Source organism: Chaetodon trifascialis, chromosome 12, assembly GCF_039877785.1.
Source record: "Chaetodon trifascialis isolate fChaTrf1 chromosome 12, fChaTrf1.hap1, whole genome shotgun sequence".
NCBI lineage: Eukaryota > Metazoa > Chordata > Actinopteri > Chaetodontiformes > Chaetodontidae > Chaetodon > Chaetodon trifascialis.
Window position 1 is genome coordinate 12,390,424 of NC_092067.1, and position 23,389 is coordinate 12,413,812.

General features: G+C 43.4%; 1 protein-coding gene across 1 annotated transcript; it reads right to left on the minus strand.

Annotated features, from left to right (window-relative positions):
- Positions 1-642: 642 nt before the first annotated feature.
- On the minus strand, positions 643-22,158 carry dop1b (DOP1 leucine zipper like protein B). Its single transcript, XM_070975365.1, has 38 exons — positions 21,711-22,158; positions 17,308-17,485; positions 16,650-16,831; positions 16,367-16,537; positions 15,529-15,718; positions 15,267-15,365; positions 14,842-14,965; positions 14,642-14,748; positions 13,904-14,015; positions 13,657-13,777; positions 13,398-13,517; positions 13,131-13,239; positions 12,568-12,804; positions 12,164-12,468; positions 11,675-12,075; positions 11,127-11,398; positions 10,882-11,034; positions 10,621-10,721; positions 9,633-9,823; positions 7,933-9,535; positions 7,619-7,718; positions 7,336-7,527; positions 6,648-6,770; positions 6,400-6,534; positions 6,247-6,302; positions 6,048-6,152; positions 5,812-5,878; positions 5,558-5,717; positions 5,190-5,272; positions 4,997-5,106; positions 4,766-4,915; positions 3,199-3,260; positions 2,904-3,032; positions 2,663-2,799; positions 2,487-2,542; positions 2,248-2,391; positions 1,997-2,129; positions 643-1,900 (listed from the first exon to the last, which is right to left on the minus strand). The coding sequence occupies exons 2-38, from the start codon at positions 17,443-17,445 to the stop codon at positions 1,640-1,642; spliced, it is 6,939 nt and encodes a 2,312-aa protein (XP_070831466.1). The 5' UTR covers positions 17,446-17,485; positions 21,711-22,158; the 3' UTR covers positions 643-1,639.
- Between the last annotated feature and the right edge of the window lie 1,231 nt (positions 22,159-23,389).

Below are 23,389 nucleotides of genomic sequence, written 5' to 3' on the forward strand. Positions count from 1 at the left end.
CCATGCTCATGTCTACTTGTCTCATGCTTATTCATTATGTTTAATGTACTGTTCAGACCAGAGTTACCAAATCTCATTCTTGATATAATCTCTTCTTTTCTACTTATGTTGCTTCCTCTCACTTCTCCCACTTTTCTATGAATTCTGTACTACTGGCCCTTATTTTCACTATCCTACTCTTCCTTCTTCTTGCCATTGCTTTTTAATTTCTGATTTGATTTTACCCTCAACCTTGCTTCATATTATGATCATGCTACTTTTTTTCTTGTTGCTACTTTGCATAATGCAGTATTCATCTGTATTTATACGGATGCACTGATGCATATGTATGTATAAACTTTAACATATATGCTTTAAAGTATTTGGAAGAGTTTCCTTCTCTGTATTTACATTTCACACTGCTCAGCCTAACACTAACTAGATTCACATGTTGCCATTTGCCTGTCATTCACACATGCACATACAACTACACAACGGCAGCAAGCTATCATGCAAGGAAGGAGGGGTCGGTGTTTAGCACATTTCGACATGCGAGCAGGAGTCCGGATCAAAACTGCAACCCTGTGGTTTTTGTGAAATTTTTGAGTCCAAATGCGAACGCATATAAACAAGAAACTAAAGCTGTGAAGTGAAAACACAGGATTTAAGCTTAATATTTTATTTAATGTCTTCTTTCTTAAGTCAAAACTTGACATGGTCCTTTAAACATCCAAAATAAATTACTTAAGCATTCAGTACTGTGGACAAAAAGACAACAGCAGATGTAAAAACTATCCATGGCCGACTACAAAGAAAGACTTGATTTCCCTTCAACACCAAAAATGGCAAGCATATATTTTAATGAGGTACACCCAAGAATGTTTCAAAGGGTTTTCTTGATGTACACAAATCACATTCAGTAACATGAAAGTCTTAACCTAAATCTTATCTTAGCTTGTGAGGTCCCATAATGATGTATCCAATAAGAATTAAAGAGAAAGTACTTCTACAACAGACATACACTGTAATCTTTACATTCCCAGTCAGACAGATGTAAGTATGCACGTACTAGAGAGAGCAGTTAACCAGAAGTTATGAAAAAGTCAAAAGAACATATTAACAATACTTAATAAGGTTCTTCACAGTGAATCTGTTATTTGGTGTCACACACAAATATTTAATGAAACTACTGTTATTATAAGGTGCATGCCTTATAATAACAATAACAGGTAAGAATTTGAAGTTGGTTTACATGATCACTATTTTTAGTGGTGACATTTTTCAGTCTAAAACCATATAAGCAAAGAGAACAGACACTGCAACTGAGATGATACTCATCCTTGAGACAGAAAGAGGCATTCTACAGGAATTTGCAATTAATACTTAATACCATGTTTTTTTCATCCAAATAATCCACTACGTAACTACAACAAAGTCCCTTACAATTTCCAGTACAGATTCAGTGTGAGAGCACCTCAGAGGTACATGAATGTATGCGGAGATCAGAGTAGATAAGACATTAAAAAACAGAATTTCGTTTTTCTAGATCACAGTACAGCATTATCATCGGTTGTGCCTATTTTAGGTATCCCACTCGTATGGCTGAAGGTCAAAAAGTTTGAGAGGACAACTTAGTTCATGAGAGCTTCATGCTGGAGTTCTAACTCTCCATGGAGTCTAGGAACTCTTCTTCGGTGATGTGCTCCAGCTTCTTCAGGACTGCTTCTGAGCTGGCTGGTGGGTAGTCTGCTACTGGGAGGTGGGGGGGCATAGGGTGGCTGTTGGAGGGAGGGCCCTGGAAGGAACAGCAAAGGGTGCGGAGGAAAGGCAGCAGCTGGGTGATGGAGGACAGGGAGTGCTGGGTGAGGAGGGGGAACTCCAAATGCTCTGTGGAAGATTCCTCACTCAGCTCATTGAGTGCCTGGAATAACAGAACAGCACGCAGTAAACAGAGTGAGGTGTGGTCGTTTCACAAGACAAAACCTCAATGAATAAGTATCTCATCATATGATCTTACCCCATATCGCTGTTGTATCCCTTCCAGTACTCTGACAACATGGGGTGTGCATTCCTGCTCGTCCTCTATCAGCGCAGTCTCTGGGCCGCTGTAGCGGCTCACATCCACCTCAGGGACAAACGCCCAGCGATACCTGTGCATGAACAGACAGAAACACGGGAAAGATGAGACAGAAAGTAACACGTGGACAAAATAAGTAATGCAACACCATGAACTTATGAAATGTATTTTAAGTCCTTTTGGGCTCTTACATCTGAAAGAGGGGTATCTTCTCTGGAGGAAAAGCCAGGGAGGTGTCCAGAAACTTGCAGGCCGACAGGTACATGTCCAACTCTGCCTGAGAGAAATTCACTGGTCCATTTCTGTCATGGGCTCCACGCACCACTTTAGCAAGCCTAGGTGGAACGCAAAGACACAGGGAAAGACAAAGTATTTTGAGTGAGAGCTTCAACAGTGTGTTAATGAAACGTGAATAAAAGACTGAACTCACTTTGAGACGTCTTTATCCGCCTGCAGGGCTTTCTCTAGACGTGCAAATATGCGAATCTGGAAAAGAGATATAGATCGAGGTTTCCATAACAGTACAATCATTAAAATACAGACTTGTACAGTGTTGGCCCTGTGTATCAGGCCAGAAGATGGCGCTCAGAAGATGGCATCTCTCACCAGCTCTGTGACCATGATTGGCCAGAGAGATGTGAGGTGCTGGGATGAAATCCGCAACAGGAGAACACGAAACATCAGGAACATCTGGGCTAAAACAGCAGCGCTGGGGTTCATGCGCAAAGCTTCAGTGAGACGCTCTGAAAGGAGGGGGAGTGAACACAGTCAATTTGAATGTCCGTTTCCACCACTATACTGAACATTACTACATAAAAAAAATCAACATAAATGTCCAGCACTATACCTTGGATGAGGGGAAGGTAGAGATGATACTGGTCGATTTCACCGCTGAACATGGCAAATGCCTGGCGCTTCAGCAGCATGGGTTTCTGGTCTACATTAGCAAACAGTTTCAGGGAGCTACTCTGCATGCCTGCAGCACAAACAAATACAAGTTTAGAAGAGCAAATAATCAAAAAGATCTCTTTAATCTCTCTTAACCTCCTCGATTAACCCTCTGTGTCACAGATTAGCTCTCACATGTAGACGACAACCGTATCTTTACAGCACCACAAACATTACCGAGAGGCTGTACTCACTCATGAGGTCTTTAAACATGGTCTTCTCATGAGTCAGCAGGTGGTCAATAATGGATTTCCAACTGTAAGGAAGACAAGGCAGGCAAGCAGAGGACATAAGACACTGGTTACTGATCTACTGATCTAATTCAGGTAATAACATGAAATACACCTTGTGAATAAATAACAAGATCATTTTACAGTTTTCCCTGCTTCTACAGCCACAGCTGTGAATTTATCACAGCTGTCCTGCTCCACAAACTGCCTCCATGCAACAAAGTCTGAGAAAGAATATTGAAAAAAAACCATCAAAAACACTGAAACAACACAGGACACTTTCTAAAAGCTAAGCACCTGACTCATTTATGCTGTCAATCAAAAGCATTCATTCACTCATCCCTCTGTAAGGTCTCATCATAAAACCTAAAATCAGACACTTGACAACAATGAGTTATCACTAGTTGAACAATCCTGGACTTGACGTGCCATATTTGATATCAAAGCTGAATTTCCAGACAAACTACTATTAAAATCCCCATTGGTGGGGTTAACCACATTTAAATATTGAATTGTTCCTGATGTGAAAAGACGAGGAAGAACAGCATGAACCTGAGCTGTGTCAACTCCTGGATTTGTTTAACAAATGAACCAGCTCAGTCACCAATGGACCTTCCCTACAGTGGCCCCTTTCTTTCTTTCTTTCTTTCTTTCTTTCTTTCTTTCTTTCTTTCTTTCTTTCTTTCTTTCTTTCTTTCTTTCTTTCTAATTTTATTCTAATCTATAATTCTATTTTGTATGGAGCACTGCTACAAAAAACAATTTCCCCTCAGGGATCAATAAAGGAACTCTGAATCTGAATCTGAGAGCTAAACGCACTGCTACTTAAGACAACTCCCTCAAGGTTATATTCCTCCGCCAACCACTCAAGTCGCAGTTGAGATCAATATCTTTCCAGACACATAATATATGTAGTGAAGACTTTGAATGAATTTGATAAAAGGTATTCAGCTATTTTAAACATCTTAAATGGAAGTTATCACGATGATGACATGTATGATTCCAGTGAATAATTTCCAGTGAGAAACATGCTGTCTTCACTTAGAGACTGTTTTTACAGAGGAGTACAGAGGACTGACAGAGCTTCAACACATGGTGCACCATCAATCACCTGAAGCTCAACATCAACAAAACCTTGTGGTGACTACGATGCTTCAAGTATGGATGTTGCTGCGAAGAAGCTACAAACTGTAAAACGTGGATGCTTCACACACATCTCAGTATCTGATAAAAAGTGAAATATGGTCACAACCTCCTCTTCTGTTCCCGAGTTATAGTGTTGAATAATGGCCAGAAAAGAACATTATGATGTCACAGTGAAGCTGACCTTTGTCAGAGTTTGAAATTATGAATGCTTGAGTTATGGTCAAAAATGTCTTTAATGAGGTCACAGTGACATTTGATGAGTCCACATGAACATTTGTGCCAAATTGCAAGAAATTCCCTCAAGGCCTTTCTGAGATATGGCTTTCACCTGAACAGGATGGACAACCTGAAAACATAATGCTATCAAATAAACAAAAATACTAACCTGGGAGCACAGGAGGCATCCATGGTGAAGAAGAGGGGGTCCATGTAGAGCTCAAAGACCTCTTTCCTCCAGGCCCTTTTGGTATAGGCATAACCACTCAGACTGCTCAGCAGCTGAGCACCCGCCTCAAAGCTGGGCATGTTGTAGGCACTACAGGAAAGAAAGAAAAAGTTAGAGAAGTCTCTTAAGACTAAAGCTATAGCTTTAAGACAGCCCTGCAGGAGCACTGACCTGTGGTTCTTCAGGTAGGGGAAAACATAGTACATGAGTCGAGAGATGAGAGGGACAGCTTTCTCCTTCTCATCACTGCGGTACACCATGTCCAGAAGTGGTGCCAAGATCTAGACAATAAGAAAAAATGTTAAACAATACAAACACACAAAGATTCACCCATTCATTCTCTCACCATAAATAAACATCCTACCTCAGCCAGGAGTACAAGAGCTTGCACGCTGTAAACTGAGGGAGCCGAAGAGGAAACCATGGTGCTCGATTGAGCCATTGACTCTGACAAGAAGAAAAGGAGAGAAAGAAGGAGGCAGTTCATTTGTGACTGTAACAAGCTTGTGATCATTCTGGGAGACAGCAACATGTGCTGATCAAATTTCAAAACATGAGTTGAGAAAAGCTGAGTGCATCCATGCAATACTAATCTTAAATGTACTATAGAAAGAGCAGTGTTTAAGCGGCAACAGTAGTGCTGCTGGGCTCCCCTGGGTTCATTTTCTCAACCTGTGGCTGGGAATTGCAAATGAGGTCATTCACTGATTTGTCAGATGTATCTAAAGTTACCACAATGGTCACCATCCATGTCTGCATCATCTGGTTCTTCTGCTTCAGGGCACACTTGTGGCTGAACTTTGACTTCAAGACTGCGGCTGAGCCAACTGGTCTGCTCCAGAGATGAACCTGCGATCCCACCCACTGCCTCGAGGATCCGCTGAGTCACCTCCTGCACGACAGTATCACCATCAGTATCACCAGTGTCTCATAGGCACTCGCTCGCTATGTAATATATACATACAGCAATACGCCATACATCATACCTGCAGGTCTCTAGTGTCCTTCTTATTGTCCAGATTGAGAAGCCTATTGACGAAGTCATTGAGAATTCTGCAAGACAAGACGACGTGATTAACAATTTGAAAAAAATACAACCAGCTGGCCAACCACAGTAAAAAGAAATATGACCGTCTGGGTTGTTTGTCCGGTCTGTTTGATACTGAAGTACAACTACTACTAATAAGAGTCCAGAATAAGTACTGAGTGTGTAAAAACTGACCCCAGCAGTAAGAAGTGCCCGGGCGGGGCCAGGTTGAGTTGAACAGACTCCCTTAACAGACTGAGGAGAGGGGCGACGTTTTCCTGCAGAGCCTGAGCTGAAAGACTGCACATGGACACAGATTATTATAAACATGAGCATTTGTAGAACGATCTTATTAAACCTGAGGTGGGGACTTGCACCGTAATCTTCCAGTTACCTCTGGATATAGGCATAGCTGAAATGCAGCATGGGGATATCGACCAGGCTTGACTTCTGATGCAGAGAAATGTCACATTAGAGAGGGAAAATTGACTTCAGAAACGCCCAGAACACATGTTTTGAGTATCTGTATGTGTGTACATTTGTGTACCTGTTCTCCTTTGATCTGATGTGGTTTTTTCACCACCTCTTTGACCAATTGTAGGATGGTATCTGTGTGCATCGTGTTCAGTGATTTCACCAGATCCACAATGGTTAGACGAGGCTCACTGGCCACAGGTAAAACCTAAAGAAGACAGGAGTGTGATGACGCCAACAAGTGCTCTAAGGCCTTTCAGTGAGACAGATGACTGAGTGACTGCGTCCTTTCTTTGTTTCTAGACTCGCTGCAGTTCTTACTTTGTTTTTATGCCTCCTTTTACTCTTTCTTCTGCTCCAAACTTCTCCCAGCGAAGCCATGAGCTGAATCCCATACTGTCCAGTTAGAGGGACCAGGAACTCCAGGATCCGCTGGCGTAAGATCTAAACATGGATGAAATTTTCCATAATAGTACATCCGTCCATCCATCCATCCATCCATTTTCTATACCGCCTATCCCTTTCGGGGTTGCGGGGGGGCTGGAACCTATCCCACCTGTCAACGGGTGAGAGGAGGGGTACACCCTGGACTGGTCGCCAGTCGATCGCAGGGCAACACACAAGACAAACAACCATTCACACTCACACTCACACCTAGGGGCAATTAGAGTCACCAATTAACCTAATGAGCATGTTTTTGGTCTGTGGGAGGAAGCCGGAGTGCCCGGAGAGAACCCACCCATGCACGGGAAGAACATGCAAACTTCACACAGAAAGGCCCCGTTCGGGGATCAAACCGGCGAACTTCTTGCTGTGAGGCACGCACACTACCTGATGCGCCACCATGCCGCCCCCATAATAGTACATGCACATGGATAAATAGGAGAAAATATGTAAGCATATTATAGGATCAATAGACACATACAGCATAAGTAACACAGACCTGTCTTTACATTCATTTGTATTGGCCCAAGACAATGCAGAAAATCCGCATGTATGTAAGACATACCTTGGTGCTTTTAAAGTAGACAGAGGTAGAGGAGTGTTTACTGCTCTGGGCAGAGTCAGATGCACGCCTCTGAAACTCCTCCCTCATGACTACCCCCCATAACAATGTCATGCTACTGAGCATGTGGGGTAGTGCCTCGATCACAGCGCTGCGCGCATTACGGACATCCACAGGATCACAGGCAACCAAGGACTGAAAGGGAAAGACAGAGGGAAATAGGTATTCACTTTTTTATAGATATAGAGGTACATATCAGAGAGTGTGTGTGTGTTTCATTCCTCACCCGCTTGTTGTCCAGTAGACAATAGTGCGTAATGGTGGTCAGGCCTTCCAGCAGAGTCAGAGGGTAGTCAGGGGCAATGTTTTCCCTCCTTCCACTCAGGCTGGCCAGAAGACAGAAACATACATCATACAATTGTTTTCTCTTTTTTGTTTACTTTTTTCAGTCATGGGTCTTCTGTGGGTTTGAATATTGGTTGACTTGAGGCTGACATAAAACCTTACATGTACTGAGAAAGACCTGACTGGCCGCCGTAAACATTAAAAAGGCCAAATTTAAAGCGTCACAGTGTACAAAATTAGCCTGCATCGGTCTACCTCTGATTTGTCTTTCCTCCATCGTGCTCGTACAGCTTGACCAGCTCGTCCAAGTTCTTGCAGATCTGATTAATGAGCGGAGCCACGATGATGCTTAACGAACGTCCCAAGTATGGCAGAGAGGAGCACAGCAGTGACACCCAGTGGGGGTGCATGGAATAGCCGTACTGTGGCTGCAGAGCTCTGGCCGCGGCAGAGACAAACATTCCTTGGGCTGTGATGGGGTGGCTTTGGATGTACTGGGCTGCCTTGATAGACTGCTGAAAAAGAACTGCAGTCTGCCACTCACGAGCAAGGGGGGTGTTGGCTGTTGGGGATTCACGAGGTTCCCCGGGATGGCCAGATGTGCCACCTGACCCAGCCGCTGAGACAGCCCCACCAGGCCACACATGGTACTCCAGGACTATGAGAGCCTGGAGGAGTTTCAGTAATTCCATTTGTAAGGGGTACTGTTCCTGGCCCCCTCCTGTTCCAAAATTCACCAGACTCTCCTCTGACAGGCCTCCCTGCTCATCCAGCAGCTCCACACCCTTAGGTGGTCCCTTGTCTGTTCCCCTCTGGCTGACATACATGGATGCAGAAAGTGTAAGCAGAGCATATTGCTGCACTTTACATCCTGAGAGGAGTCTGCGAATGGGCTCCGCACTGGCCCCGTTGCCCTCTTGTCCACGTGCCATGCAGCCAAGCTGGTTCACCATCCGGGTCAGTACCTCGACACTCTTCACCTGAACCTCCCTGTTCCCTTGCAGGTCAAGAGGACCCAGGTTCAGATAGGAAGGGTAATGAGAGCGCAGGAATCGCAGACACAGGGACACCAGCAGTTCAATGAGCAGGGATGGGGCCACGGAGGGGGAGGAGGAAGGGGAAAGCAGGCATCCATAGAAGGCCTGACCATCCTGGGCCTGCTGGTGGCGCTGCAGGAGGTTGGAGACCAGGTTTAAATGTGCAGCAGAACTTGTGTCCAGAGAGGTGGAGGAGAGTGCATCCACCAGAGGGCACTCAGCACTGCTCCTCAGCAGGCTGTCTAGCAGTGCTAAGCCTTGGAGCAGATGGCGCCAGCCACCCGCAACAGGATACAGCAGCACGTGGCGGAACAGAGAGTCGATGGCCTCTCTCTTCTCACGCTCCTGCTTCAGCAGGCGAGACCTGGCCATGGCCTCTAGCTCTAAATCCTCCTCATCCTCACTTGACAGTGAATCAGACGCCTGTGTGTGCTCGGACTCTGCCCTCCGCAGGCCATTGACCATACCTCCTTCATCAATGCTGCGGTAGAGGGCAGAGCCTGAGCTGGAGTTCTCAGTGGATACCTGGGCTCCACTGGTGTCAGCGGACTCAGTGTGTTCACTCTCTGCCGCCTCTTCCTCCTCCTCCCCCTCCTCTTTATATTCATCCTCTTCTGTCTCTTCACTCTCACTCCTAGAAACCACCAAAGTGTCCAGGGGTTTGACCGACTCTGTGCCTTCGTCTAACTCTACCCACAGGGACTCCCGGTCCACAATGTTTGTGACATTCAAGGTGGTGACCTCTGTTGCCATGGCATCCACAGATGTTCCAGAGGTTCTGGTGGAGCTTCGACTTCTGTTGTTTAGGGCCTTCAAGGTTCCTTAAAGAAAGAAAACACACATACAGTCAAAGTTCATCCAATTCAAATTTTCTTGATTTACACAATATTTGCAACACATGCTGACAATTTCACATACCAGCAGTGACGTTCTGTTTGATGCTCTGAATGGAGCAGCGCTGGGTGGAGGGGTGAAGCAGCAACAACAGAATAGGCTCCAGGATGCGAATCACGTCACTGAAGGAAAGAGCCCTGACCAGCCAGCGCTGAGCTGCTGCACTTATTGAGCCGTCTGTACAGCTCAGACTGTCCACCACAACACACAGAGAGCTGAGAGAGAGACACACGTTTCAGCAACCTGCACAACATTTAGTGTTTGTTTTGTTCATTCAGACAAAATGTTGTAAATGATCTCAATTAATCAGAGTCAGAAAGAAAGCAGAATGCGGTTCAAATCTGCACCTGCAGTAGGAACTGAAAGTCTGACCCCACTAGGCTGCAATTAGATTATTGGCTAATATTTTACTTCTAGTGGAAGAACATCATTTTGTGACCTAAAAGGGTTTCTCTCCTGTACAGTGGTCATTTTAGAATATCCGAAAAACAGCTTGTCTGACTCAGATCACCATACTTCTTTATTGAACTTTATTTTGAACCCTAACCCTAACCAGCTATAGTATGTCATAGATTTACTTGATCTGCAGTTTTTGGACATGTTTGCAGTCTGGTTTGATTTCATTGTGTCACATACATTGACAACAGATTCAGTCATTTACATATTCAGAGTGTGAATTTGGACAGTTTTTATGTGCTTCATATTTGACACAGGTGCTTTTGTTCTGTGTGAGGTTTCACACAAGTACAAAGTTTAACTTTTCACAGCTCTGTTGTGCTAGCTCCCACTTTGCATCTTTGCCTCTCTGACACTAAAGCCTCCTTGTGTAGCAGGTTAATCCACTATCAGAGGAGCACCGACACATATTTTGAGGATTTAAGTCACATCAGATATGCACTGAGACAGAATATACAGTATGCAAGAATTACACAGAGACTCAAAGATATTCACTAATAAAGACAATACCCTCCATTTGTCTTGAGTGCACACTGCTTTTTCACTACATACTAACCGGTCAAAGGAGCGATTGAGAGACATGGCCCTGCTGGCCTGGATCTCCCGGATCAAGTGCCATAGAACTGTGAAACGGTGTAGAGCTTCCAGCCGAACAGCCTGGGGCAGACAAACACAAGGCAAACCTTCAAACTCATCACAGATCCTAATAGGTCTGTTTGTGTGTCCCAGCGAAACTGACACATCTAGAAGACGCTGGGAGAAAATTAAAATGTGTGAGCAAACTGTGGTTCAGCATGTGTGTGCAGATATAGTTCACCTTGTCTTTGTGTAATAGCGCCTGGCAGATGATGTCCTCACAGATGGAGGCTGATGGAGCCAAACAGTGAAGCCTGTAGAAGAGTTCCACACAGGAGATGTGTTGCTCTCTCCGTTCTGTGTCCAACTGGCTCCACAGGACCAGGGACACCCTCTGAGTCACAGCAATAAAACAAAAACCTTAAAATATCACATTTATAATAAAGCTTAAGGATACGGCAACATGTTTTTATTCTATAACTGAACCTGATAGAAGTCTGTGCGCTCCTCTATGGCACGAAGCAGAGCAGGGAAGATGGGCGGCACAGTGACCATCTGCAGCCGCCCACTTAGAGGGTTGGTGTCAGATGTCTGGTAGCGTCTGTGCTTGTCCTGGATGACCAGTGCTAAAGACTGAGAGTGGTTGATGAGTTCCAACAGGGAGGCCACTGCTGTGTGCTGGATGTTGTAGTCCCTGGACAGGCAGCACAGGGTCATCAAGGACCTCAACCACACTGGCAGGCTGTCCATGTCACTGCCTATGGAAAACATTTTTTTTTTTAAATATTGTATTGTGTTACCAGGCAGGGAGGATTAAAAGAAAAATGCTACGTGTTGAATTAAGGGAAATGAAGGATCCAGAGATCCAAAAGTTGACCCATACTAGTTCTAAAATTCAGGACATCTTGGCCTGCCTTGACCACTTTTGACCAATGTTTCATTTGTTTCTTTGAACACTGCTGCAGGACCTCATGCAGCTGAGAAGGCGTTGGTATAAACTTAGCTGGAATATTACAATCAAACTGTGTGCTGACCTGTGTGCTCAAACATGTCTGTGTGGAGAGCCAGAGTCTCCTCTTCGCTCAGGTAGACAGGGAAGGTGGTGCACTCCAGCAGGAGGTGGCAGGTGGCGGTGAAGGCCTGTCGACAAGCCTCGGAGATCTCTGCCTTGCCGCGGGGCATGTAGCCAGCTGCCCAATCCAGACACCCTAAATGCCTGCACTCCTTTTTCTTCTCTGTGGGGGCTGCTGAGAGCTGGGCGTCAGATGTAGTGCGGGCTTTAAGCTTGTTTGGAGTGAACAGTTCAACCAGTTTCTCTTTAATTTCCCGTCCCCCTGTGTTCACCAAAGTCTTGTGATCCAGTGAGGCAGTAGTTGGGTTGGGCTGGGGTACTTCTGCTGGTCCACTGACATCCTCCACCTGCACTAGCAGGTATCTGAAACACAGTAGAGGGGAAAATATTTAGAAATCCCTGTTCATAGAGGTCCATGTGTGTGGCAGCTAATTTTGGCTCAGCAGCTTACCTTGTGGTTATGAAGGCCAGGATCTCCTGCAGACACTGGGTCATGGTGTCTACGCTGCCTCCCTTTCGCCACACTCCTTCGTTTACTTTGCATGTTCCATTTCCCTCGGACTCCAGCCCCATGCCTGGTGGGAGATGCTGCTCTGATGGTGAGGCGCTGATGCCCAGTCCGCTGTCTTCAGACCTGAGTGTTGGGTAAATACCATCTGCAGGCTCCGCCTCATCTCCTCCATCTCTGTTTAGCTCTTCATCTCCATGGTGACCATTAACCTGACCATCATCTTTCTTTTCCTCTGTGTCTACATCCTAGAGTATAATTGCTATGATGAGGCACAGTCAAACTTATACTATTTAAACTTATATTTCAAAAGACAGCACATTGGTTTAGACTGTAACATTCCCAACCTGAGTCTTTTTGCTTTCCTCCTCTGGTGACTGTAACTCCACGTCCTCCGTGTGTGCCCCTGCATCAACATCCATATAAGCCACAGGCATCTGGATCTTGCTCAGGACCTTGAAGCAGGCACGTAGACCCTGTGTGACATCTTCCAGGCTAACAGTGTCCATGTTGCTGTGCAGAGTCCGCAACATGGTGCTCAGCATCTCAGGGAGGAACTGGGACTGGATGTCTGCATGAAGCTCCTGTGAGAAAAAAAACAACATGCAGAACACACTGCTGCATCGGAATTTCTTGAGGTGTGTGTGCGTGAGTCACACTTGGGTCAACAGGTGTTGAGTAATAGTCAATATTTGTTTTAACCTCACTGAGTACCAAAGCTATGCAAAAAAGTTCGACTAAAGAAAAGAGTAACATTTTTCTTGATTTGGCAAATCAAAATATTTAGAATTATAAGCACATAATAGTTCTGGGTCTGCGCCTGTAAAAGGTGCCTGTTTCAGTTTCACTGCATCACTTCTGTTTCACACGAATAGGGGAACCATTGGTGTGAAGTGTGTGAGCTGCTCACCAGAGGAAGAACATCAAGCAGGAAAATGATGAGATTGGACATCTCTGCGACAGACGGAGCAGGGTGGCTGCGGTCCTGCCAAGGAGGCGTTGGTGGGTCAGCTTTGTCACTGCAGAGCAAAGGCAGAGGAATAAAAACCACGATCCGTCTCAGATGATGTTTAATGATTTTTTTAATGACTTTTTCCCACTAATCTTGCATTATTCTGAGTTGGCATCATACACTGTGCTGTCAACACCTGATAGGTTTTAGAATGTAGTGCCATACCTGAGAGAAGTGCAGAAGCGTCGGGTCATGTACTCCCACAGGTACTCGCTGTTCATGGAGCTCACGAGCATATTCACCGTCTTTATGATCTCTGATGCGTTCTTATTCTCTTTTATTTTACTGTTTAAGACAATACAAGAAAAGCATAATCTGCTTATGGGTCCCATTTGTCAGATGCAATTTTTTTGTCACACGCTCAGTTGAATATGTATGTAACAGTGAACAGTCTTGGATCTGTCCCATCATCTGTCCCTCTAACCTGGCCAGCTGGTTGCCGGAGAGCCCTGACCTGGTGATGGTTTCCTCCCCCAGCATTTCTCGACAGTAGCTGTGGAAGGCTCGGACCACCTCCAACAGCACGCTGCCCATGACCACTGGACCTGTGCAGAACCACGGCCATTAAAACATGCTTAGAGAAAAGGTGAGACATGAGCAGTGTGGTGGATCAGGTAACTCAGGGTTTTGATGTGTTTGTGTACTGTACTGCTCAGCGCTCCTTACTGTACCTATCTCTGGTTTATCCAGCAGGCTGATGATGATGCGAAAGGGCCTGAGGTATCCAATCACATTTCCCACGTCACTCTCCACATCCTTCTGTTTGAGGATGTCAATGAGCGCCTGAAGAGACACAAACGAACAGATAAGAACACGAGACATGGGTGACAAACATAGATCCGTGCACTGTTCAAATATACACACCTGCACTGCAAAAAGCAAAATCTAAGATCTAAGCAAGATGAAATATATTAAATTAAGCCAATTAATGCTTGTTTTTTGTCTGACTATATCTTCTTACCAGGTTGTTTTTATGTTAGACCATTTCAGTAGTTTCAAGCTTTTGGTCTTATTATTAATTCATAATTATTAATTATTTCTTAGTCAGATTCTATGCTGTTTCTGAGGCAGTTAATGCTTGAAACTAGATTTTTCCAAAATGATATAACCGTTTGATTAACACTGACAAGCACAAAGCTGCTTTGCCGAAGTCAGAATGAGTTTTTCTTCCAGAAAAAGGAACTTCTTTTTAGTCTGCACTGCTTTTAAGATGACTGTGGATCTTTGACCTGAGTTTCTGCAGTGCCCAGAATGTGAAATGTGAATTACGCTTTCTCTCATCTACAGTACAAGCTGTACAAGAGTGGTATCAAGAAAGTAAATAAGCTTACTTGTCAAACATTTAAAAACATACATATATTCATGTCATCTTTTACATTTTAGCATGTGCTAACACATGAGTAAGTCACCTGCACGAGGTAATCTCTAGAGTAGGTGTTGAAGTAGAAGGATGTATGTTCCTCTGTGCTAGTGGAGAAGTTGTGGTGTGATGCCATTCCTCCTTTAATGTCAGTCCCTGAGAACACATACCCAGAGGCAAACAATACAGAGTTAACTGGCAAACTGAGTAGGTTTATTTATTACTGAAGAGTATTTTAATGATCAGCACCTAGGAGCCAGGCGTAGAGGCGTCTGTTGAGGGACATGTCTCTGCGGAGCAGTGTGAGGGAGGCTGCAGACACCACTGTGGTCATGTCTTTGGCAGTCATGGTAATACTGGACACCGCTGGGTCCTAAACAAAAAACAGCTGGTTGAGAAACAACAGGAACGAATGGGAGTGTAATGACTGGACAGTCCCCATGTTCAGTGGAAGAGAAGGTAAAGATTTCGTATTGATGACAACTCACAAAGTAATAACGCAATATTTTTGAGCAGCAGCATTCATTTCAGGTTAATTCTGGCTTTTTTACCCTAAATAGCTTGAATTTCATGATATTAGGGGACTCTGGTTGTCAAGTAGAAAAAGGAGAAACACTTAACTTGTACAACTTAGACCAAAGACAGAAAGTGAGTGTGTTAATGTGTGTACCTACCAGGCACTCAGCAAAGGGGAAAAAGTAGAGCAAGATTTCAAGCATGTGTCTCTGCACCAGGACATTGGAATCTTGAAGGGAAAGACAAACCGACTTCACCTGAAAAAGGACAGAAGGTGAGAAGCTCAGAAGAAAAAAGAAGATGATGGAGCAGACAACAGAACTAAAATGAAGGACATTCACAGTATAAAAATACACCTCTAAGTGCACTTCATTATCAAATGTGCTTCATGTGTGCACCAAGACAGACACCGACACTCACCACCAGTCTGTGGTCATAGCCCAGCATGAGCATTTGCTCTCGCTGGGATGACATGCGGTCAAAATGTGTGACTATAAAGACGGCGGCGGGCAGTCGCACTGTGGGGCTGACCAGCATACTGCCCCACAGGGCGCCATAGAAGACCTGCTGACCCACCAGCATCGACAACTTGACCAGCAACGCATCAGTCCTGAACAGAGGACAAAATGGAGACAACTCACTGTCATGTGTTCAACAATACATCCACTCATAAATCTATATCTCTCAGTGGCAGGCCTGCCTCGTGGTTAGTGATGTCACACCAATCAATTCTGATCAAAACATCTATTGTTTCAGCAAAAGTACTATTTAGGCAGTATATAATTATAAGAGGGAAACAACAGTGACAGATGGACAGATTCTGGATGAATAAGGATTATATTGTTAGTTATTATATTGTTAGCCCATCAGTGCCTCCAGTGATGAGTCATCAGTGTATATATTCATTTAAAAAGCAGTTTCCCAAAAAAAAGCTGAGCACTGTAGTTTCTAGTAAATGTCGTATCTTTTGGGGACTTTTTTCATCTGAGGATTAATACACATTCAGAAATCTAGTCAGTAACAGCAGCAGGATGATGTCTGTGGGATTCATTCCCTCTGCTCACACAGACGAACAAGCCATATCAGGATCTGGCTACACAAACAACACTTTTAGCAGGATAACGTGTTTGCTGGTTTTGGTCTTTTCATGATTTGTTGACAATAAGAAACATATAGAATATTATCAGACCTCTCCTTTAGTTTAGAGTTCAACATCATTTCTTTCTTTCTCCTGACAAACACAGCATGTGCTCCGTACCTGTCATAAACATCCAGTCCCTCCTCCAGGCCTGGCAGTAGTCCAGTTATGAAGGCCTGCAGACTAGGCAGTAAAGCCCTCTGCAGCGGGAGATAGTAACGCTCATAAAGTGTCAGCAGCACAGGCTTCACCGCTATGGCTGCATGGCCCAACAGCGGGAACAGTCCTGAGCTGAAAACCGGTAAAAACACACCCATACACAAGTTATATCACACAAAGCTGCACACATAATCACGCAAGCTCTCTCCTTGAAGCGGTAAGAGATTTATGGCGGTTTCTTCACCTGTAAATGACCAGATCCTTGGCCAGCCATTTTGTACCGATGATTTTGAAAATGACCTCGTAGGTCTCCAGAGCCTTGAGGTGTACTCCGCTTGGCAGAGCCGGGTGGAGGCACTGGGCGAGACGCTTCCCTATGATCAGCCTCTTGGGCAGGAGGGAGTAGCGAAGGTTACTCTGCAGGGCCTGAAAGAAAGAGAGAGAAAAAAGGGAAAAAACTTATTTGGTGAGTATTTTAGTCGTAGTTTCACATTTAACAGATGAAAATTTTCTTTCCCCTCATGTTCACTTTGTGCTTTAACAACCAATTTTGATGCATCAAAACACTCAGACAGTCCAAAGCAAATATGTGGCCTGCAAGTGGAAATAAAAGTGGCACATTTAATAGCCAAAATAAAGGCTAGAAGAATATGGTTATATAACAGTGAGAGACAGTCTCTAAGAAACAAGAACTTCCTCAGAAGTACAGAGAACTGAAACACACAAAGTACTGACAGCAAAAAAGGGAAGGTCAACCAAAAGACCACAGGTAATCATTACATGGACCAACTTAAGCATGTTCATGCTTACTATGAACATCAGTAGATGTTGAGCTCTCCAGACAAAGACAGTAGCCGTTCTGTACTTCCATGCCATCATCCACTCTGTGCATCATACTGTACCTTATTGAGTTTGCCCAAGGACGAGATGAGATCCGCCCACTCACTCGAAGACTCAAAGTTTCGCAGCGCCTTCTCAATGACCGCCGCATAGCTACGGTAACGGTAGTCATTCTGCAATTCTAATTCCTCAGGATCCATGATACATCAGTCAGATCCCAGCATGTTCAGCACGATATTTCTGGGGGGAAAAAAAGGCGAGACAAATGAGAGGTTTAGAGGAAAGACGCAATAAGTTTATTAAACTCACAAGAGCAATCAGTTCCACGACAGACTCTCTTTCTGGAACTTGTTGGATATCCTTCAGCCTCTGAGGCTTGTCCATGCCAAACAAAATTAGCCAGTTAGCTCTATTCACTGATATACACAAGCTCAGAGGCTACGAAGACAAATGTCTTCATTCATGACTGGTCAGCGTTTGTCTGATTGACCTGTCTCTCAGTCTGGAGAGGGAGTGGCCCTGAATGCACTTCCAGAGAAAAACAAGTTATGGACTAAGTGCAAACACACAGAGAGATACTGCTCTCTTGTCTACACTGCAAACCTAGGGAAACATTAACATATTATATCTTAGATATCCTCATGCTGCTGTCAGCACACATCGAATGCACACAGAGCAACCTCATCATTCATTTGGAGTCGTGTTTCTTGCTACTTGATGAATATAAATCCTTTAATAACTCCCCTTTTACCTTCGTTATGGTCTCCACCAATTCCTGAGGGAAATGTCTGGCTGTTTAACAGTCACATGCTCCATGACGTTCACCAACATGCTAACTTTGCATATCTGCTGCTTGGTGCTAGGCAGAGGCAGTGTTAGGATCTTAAAACATTAGCTCAGACATCTCTAGATTTTCACCCAATGACTGACTAACATAGCCTTCAGGGGAAACAAGTTATGGCTTGAAGACTTATCAATTGGATTGTACAAAGGCAAAGAACCCCCCCACACACACTTTCTTTCTATGCTGTTTCACATTAATATCACAGTGACTGAAGGCGAGCTAGACCTGTGGTTCTCAAACCGTGTACCGTCGCACACTGATGTGCCTTGGGAGCTTGGGAATTAGTCTTACTGATAATGATTTACATAGCTAAAAGCATGTGTGAAGGTGTGTCTTAGGAGTATTTGTATTTGGAGTCTTGTGACAAAAACATCTGAGAACCAATAACTAGACTAGCTTGCTGGCTGAGGAGCCCTCTTCTTCATCAACCTGAGCATGTAAATGAGGCAATGGCACTCTCACATCCTACCGATTCACCTGCTGCTACAACAAGAGGTAACTCTCCCTCTGCCTCCTCTTACCTCACCTGCAACTCCTTGCCTTCATCCTTTTTCTTTCTAAAAAAACTCCTTACATCCATAACCTAATCCATAAAAGGGTACAGCTCACTGAAAACAGCAGTCTGCTGTGGCTGGAAACAAGGTTAATTAGAGCAGAGAGACTGCTGAAACAAACCATATAGATACAGGCCATAAAGTCAAAACAAATGAGCTGAAAGGTGCTAAAAAGCTCTGTAGAGCCGAGGGTAAATGCAGAATCTGGAGATAATTCTGTGTGGGTTTGTCACTAGGATCAGCTCCTTTCGAATTAACTGTTGGAATTTGATCCTTTGTTTATGTAAGGGATAATGCCCGACGAGGTGTCCATTATCAGAAATGAATGGACGACGTGGAGGCGGCATCTTCCGGTTGCTTCCGCGAAGTCCATTCATTTCTGATAATGGACATCTCGAAGAGCATTATCCCGCTTATACCGCTTAAATAAATATTAAATCAATTATTAATACGTTAATGTTGTTTTTTACCGTTAAAATTGTACGTTTTTCACAAGAAGCGGCTGAGTGGACTATTTAATATCTCTCGTTGTGAAGCGTTGCCAAGGTAACCCGGCTCTGGCCACAGAACGTGCAGCTCGGTCGGCCACAGCTGTTATATTAGACCTAATCAGCGGAGGGAAGTGAGATGACTGCTTAACGTTATGTTACGTGATACAAAGTATCATTTCAGAAGGCAAATGCACTTCTTACCGCTTGTGTGTGTCCAGAGGATGATGCGAAATATTGTTTCTGTCTTGCCGTTGTGATAAATAAACTGTGAAAGTTACCAACTAGCGTTTGAGCCAGCGCAATAATTTAGAACAATCAGGCTGTTTGACCGGAACTTTTTTATAGGTGTCCTACAACACTTTTTAACGGACACCCTGCAGCCAATCAGAATCGAGTATTCACCCAGACCATGGTATAAATCATTATTAATTATTGCAGCTTTAAAAAGGCCCTAAAAAAGAATTGAAATAGGAAAATAATCTTGTTTTCGGCATAAATAAATAAATAAATAAAATTTCCCTAGTGCTGAATACTCTATAGCTTTTGTGCTTTCAAGCACATGGCAGAGGCAGTGGTGTGCGTGTGTGTGTGTGTGTGTGTGTGTGTGTGTGTGTGTGTGTGTGCATATGCAGTGTATTTGAATGAAGCTAGACAGGGAGATGGATGGGGGAGTAGGGAGTCAGGATTAGAGGAGAACTGACATCTGGACTCCTGCCTGAGCTGAGAGGGGCTTTACCATCGTGGTCAAACCCAACAACACGTGCAGAGAGCGGCTGTGTGTTCATGGTTGTCTATTGACAGAAAAACAGTCAATGGAAATTCCAGTTACTGACCAGCTATGAAACACAACTACCCAACATTTGCTGGTTTAAGTTTAAAAAAAAATACTGATGAACATTTAACAGACGAAACAAGTAAGATGCTGAAAATAATAAGCATATATTGCCTGCAGCATATCTTTAGTGAGATAATAAAAGAAAAAAAATGGAAAAATGGCTAACCCAGATCTTGACCCAGACGAGAGACGGAAGAAGAGAGTTTACTTCTTGCAGTACAGTCAATAGCTGATACATAATGCTGATATAATGTTTTTTTGCATCTGATAAACTACAAATGAACAATTATAACAAATGAGACACAATCGATTATGAAATGAACATATGTTTAACATGTGTTACTGTCTGCATTGTCTCTGCTTAAGCAGATCTGCATCCTGTCTGCAGTGCACTTCTTTTCAATAAAAAATACACTAGAAAATATAGTATCAGCAAACAAATATAAACAACAACAACACAATTCCCATAAAGGGTTGAGATGAGAAGAATAGCAGCGGCGCCTGTACCGTGGCCTTGTTGTGTCATCACTGTTATCAAATGGCACATGTCTGTCAACTGGTCAGTCCTTTCTAACCAAACCAGACAAATGACATCAAACCACTTCTACTCCATAAAAGCCATAATACACAACGCGTGACTGCAGCATTTGTAAAATCCTAAAAGTAGCCCTGTCACTACATTAAACTTTCCAACACTTTCTTCTGCAATGACAAATTTGACATTAAAATTTGGAGAGGTTACAGAATGCGTATAATATAAAGTTATGATACATAGCAATCCACCCGCAGATTAGGTGATGCTATTTAGAGATTACGCTCAGATGTTTCGCATTAGATGGCCCATAATTCATCCTGCAAAGAAAAACTTATTTGTGTGCAACCATTCAAGCAAATGAGGATCCTAAAAAGTCAGCTGAATCACAGATGATAATCAAATTGTGTCGGCCAAGCAGAACTTAATGTGCATTCTCACTTCCTCATTGTATGTATTAGCAAAACAAGTGTGATAAAACCATGCGTCTCAACAGACTGGTGATGGCTGAGACGTGTGTGCTTTGTGGGTGGACACTCACTCTCTCTCTCACGAACACACACACACACACACACACACACACACACACACACACACACACACACACACACACACACACACACACACACACACACACACACACACAAGCCCCGCTATGGACTGTGTCACCTGACTGACACCACCGCCACCAACACCACAGGCTTTAATGTGACGGTGTTCAGCTGTGCGATGACAGATGGGAAGATATGCTCCATACATGCATACATGCCAAAAGATAGTTGCCTACTGCAGCTTTTGGCCTGTAAACAGACTGTAGCATCAGTTAAGTTACAGCTTACTGCTGAGTGTGTTAGTTATGTAAGTGTACAAGACCTCAGACCACTGACTGGATGATAATATCACTGCCTCCACGAAAAGAGACAAGTAATACTAAATAAGAGGTTTTCTGCAGGAGTCAAATACGCTTGTACACAGCTAGCTTAAGCACATTTTGTCAATACTGAAACTAAACAAGGGAAAAATCGATTATATAGTTAGCTAGCCATCATACAAACGTGACGTTAGCGTAAAATTGGACGTTAAACGGTGGGTTTTGTTTTAAGAGGGTAATACTCTTGTTGTAAGACGACAGTATATGAAGTAAGCGTTAGCGCAAACAGCACCATCGTAAATAAAATTAGCTAGCTATCAGGTGCATCAATGACTCACCAACTGCGAGACAAGCCCAAGATGCGCCGGAGCTCACTCGTTTCAAAGCACTCCGATACAGAGAAGTGACATCGCGCTCCTCATGATGCATATTTTACGCTATCATGGCCCCGAAAAAGAAAAGAAAAAGGGAGGGAGTACGCAAACCTGCTGTTTGGACTGAGGATGAGCTTTTCTCCAAACATGACCAGAGTACCAGGGGCGGGGCGGCATCAAACTCAGCTGATTCAGAGCCGAGCACAGCGGGACGGTTCACTTCCTGGTGGAAAAGGGGTGGGGTGGGGATATTTTATACAGCAAAGGGTGTGTTTGTCTTCAAACCGTCTTCGTAAAGTCAATACACAAAGCAGTGACGATACATTGCATCCTCGCCCCGAGCATAAAGAAACCAGTTCCTCCTCGAACAGCGTTAAAATAAAAATGTCGACTTCAGACTGAACTCGCTGCTCTCAGGTTTTGGTATAGTCCAGGATATACAGCGTTTACAAACCTCTCACTTCACTGCGAGATATTTAACAAATTGTTAACACGCAGGGTATGATAGCAATTTAAAATAAAACCTCAGCCGTTATTTTATTTGTTCTATTATTTTGTTACTGCAAATCAAAAAAATATAACGTTTTATACTGTCCAGTTTTGGTAATTAATGTCATGTAGTATACATATTATATAATATACTATATGCAGTAAGTTTAACATGTCATAACATGAAAATTACATGTGCAATCAATGATAGAGCCTCACGAAAACTGGATTTGGTGGCTTGTACTTACACTGCCACCGATATTTAAGAACTAAATAAGTCAGTGGTAGAGGAACTACTCAGATCTATTAAATAAAAATAGCAATACCACAATGTAAAATACTCCATTACAAGTAAAAGTCCTTCCTTCAAAATGTTACTTATGTAAAAGTACGCAAATATTAGTAGCAGAATATATGTTAATGATCAACTTAATAAAGAACATTTAAATAATCAAAAATACCTGATCAGGTGTTTTTATAAGTTCTTTTGAGTATATGGCAAGCTGTTGCTATGTTGCATAAAGTTATAGTTAAAAAAAAATCAAAATGTCTCCTGTGAAAAATATTATATTCTTGCTCTCAGATCTGTGGCTTATTTTACGTGCGTTCCTGCATTGGTAACAACTCACTATTTCATAGTAATGTCCTTGTGTTGTAGGGAACAACCGACCCAACCTAGCAGACCTTCCTTTCACGTAAATACAGCACGGTCAGTGTTGCTCTTCATAGCCAAATTACTGAGACAATAACCAAGGTGTGGGATTGTAAATACCACATTACTGAAAGGATGTCTTGATTAGCAAAAACAGGGAAACTACCCCGGAATTGCAATGGATTTCAATATTCATTTTCAAATTGAGTGAAACACTACATATTATACGTTCCATCAGTCCTGCACTATCCGCTCATGATGAATGCCAGATCTTTTTTGTGTCACATACTGTAGAATTTAGATATGTTTTGCCTTCCAATGTCACATTTTCAACTGAGGTTTTGGTTATAACTTGTTTAGTCAGATAGTATGTGCACCAGCAAGTACAAGTTTACGTCTCTAGATGGAGCTCCTGTATTAAGTACAACTGGTTTAACGTGCCCATGTTAAAACTGTTAGAACTCAGGTAGTGTGGCCAGGGACAGCACTTTATGTTTAAAAT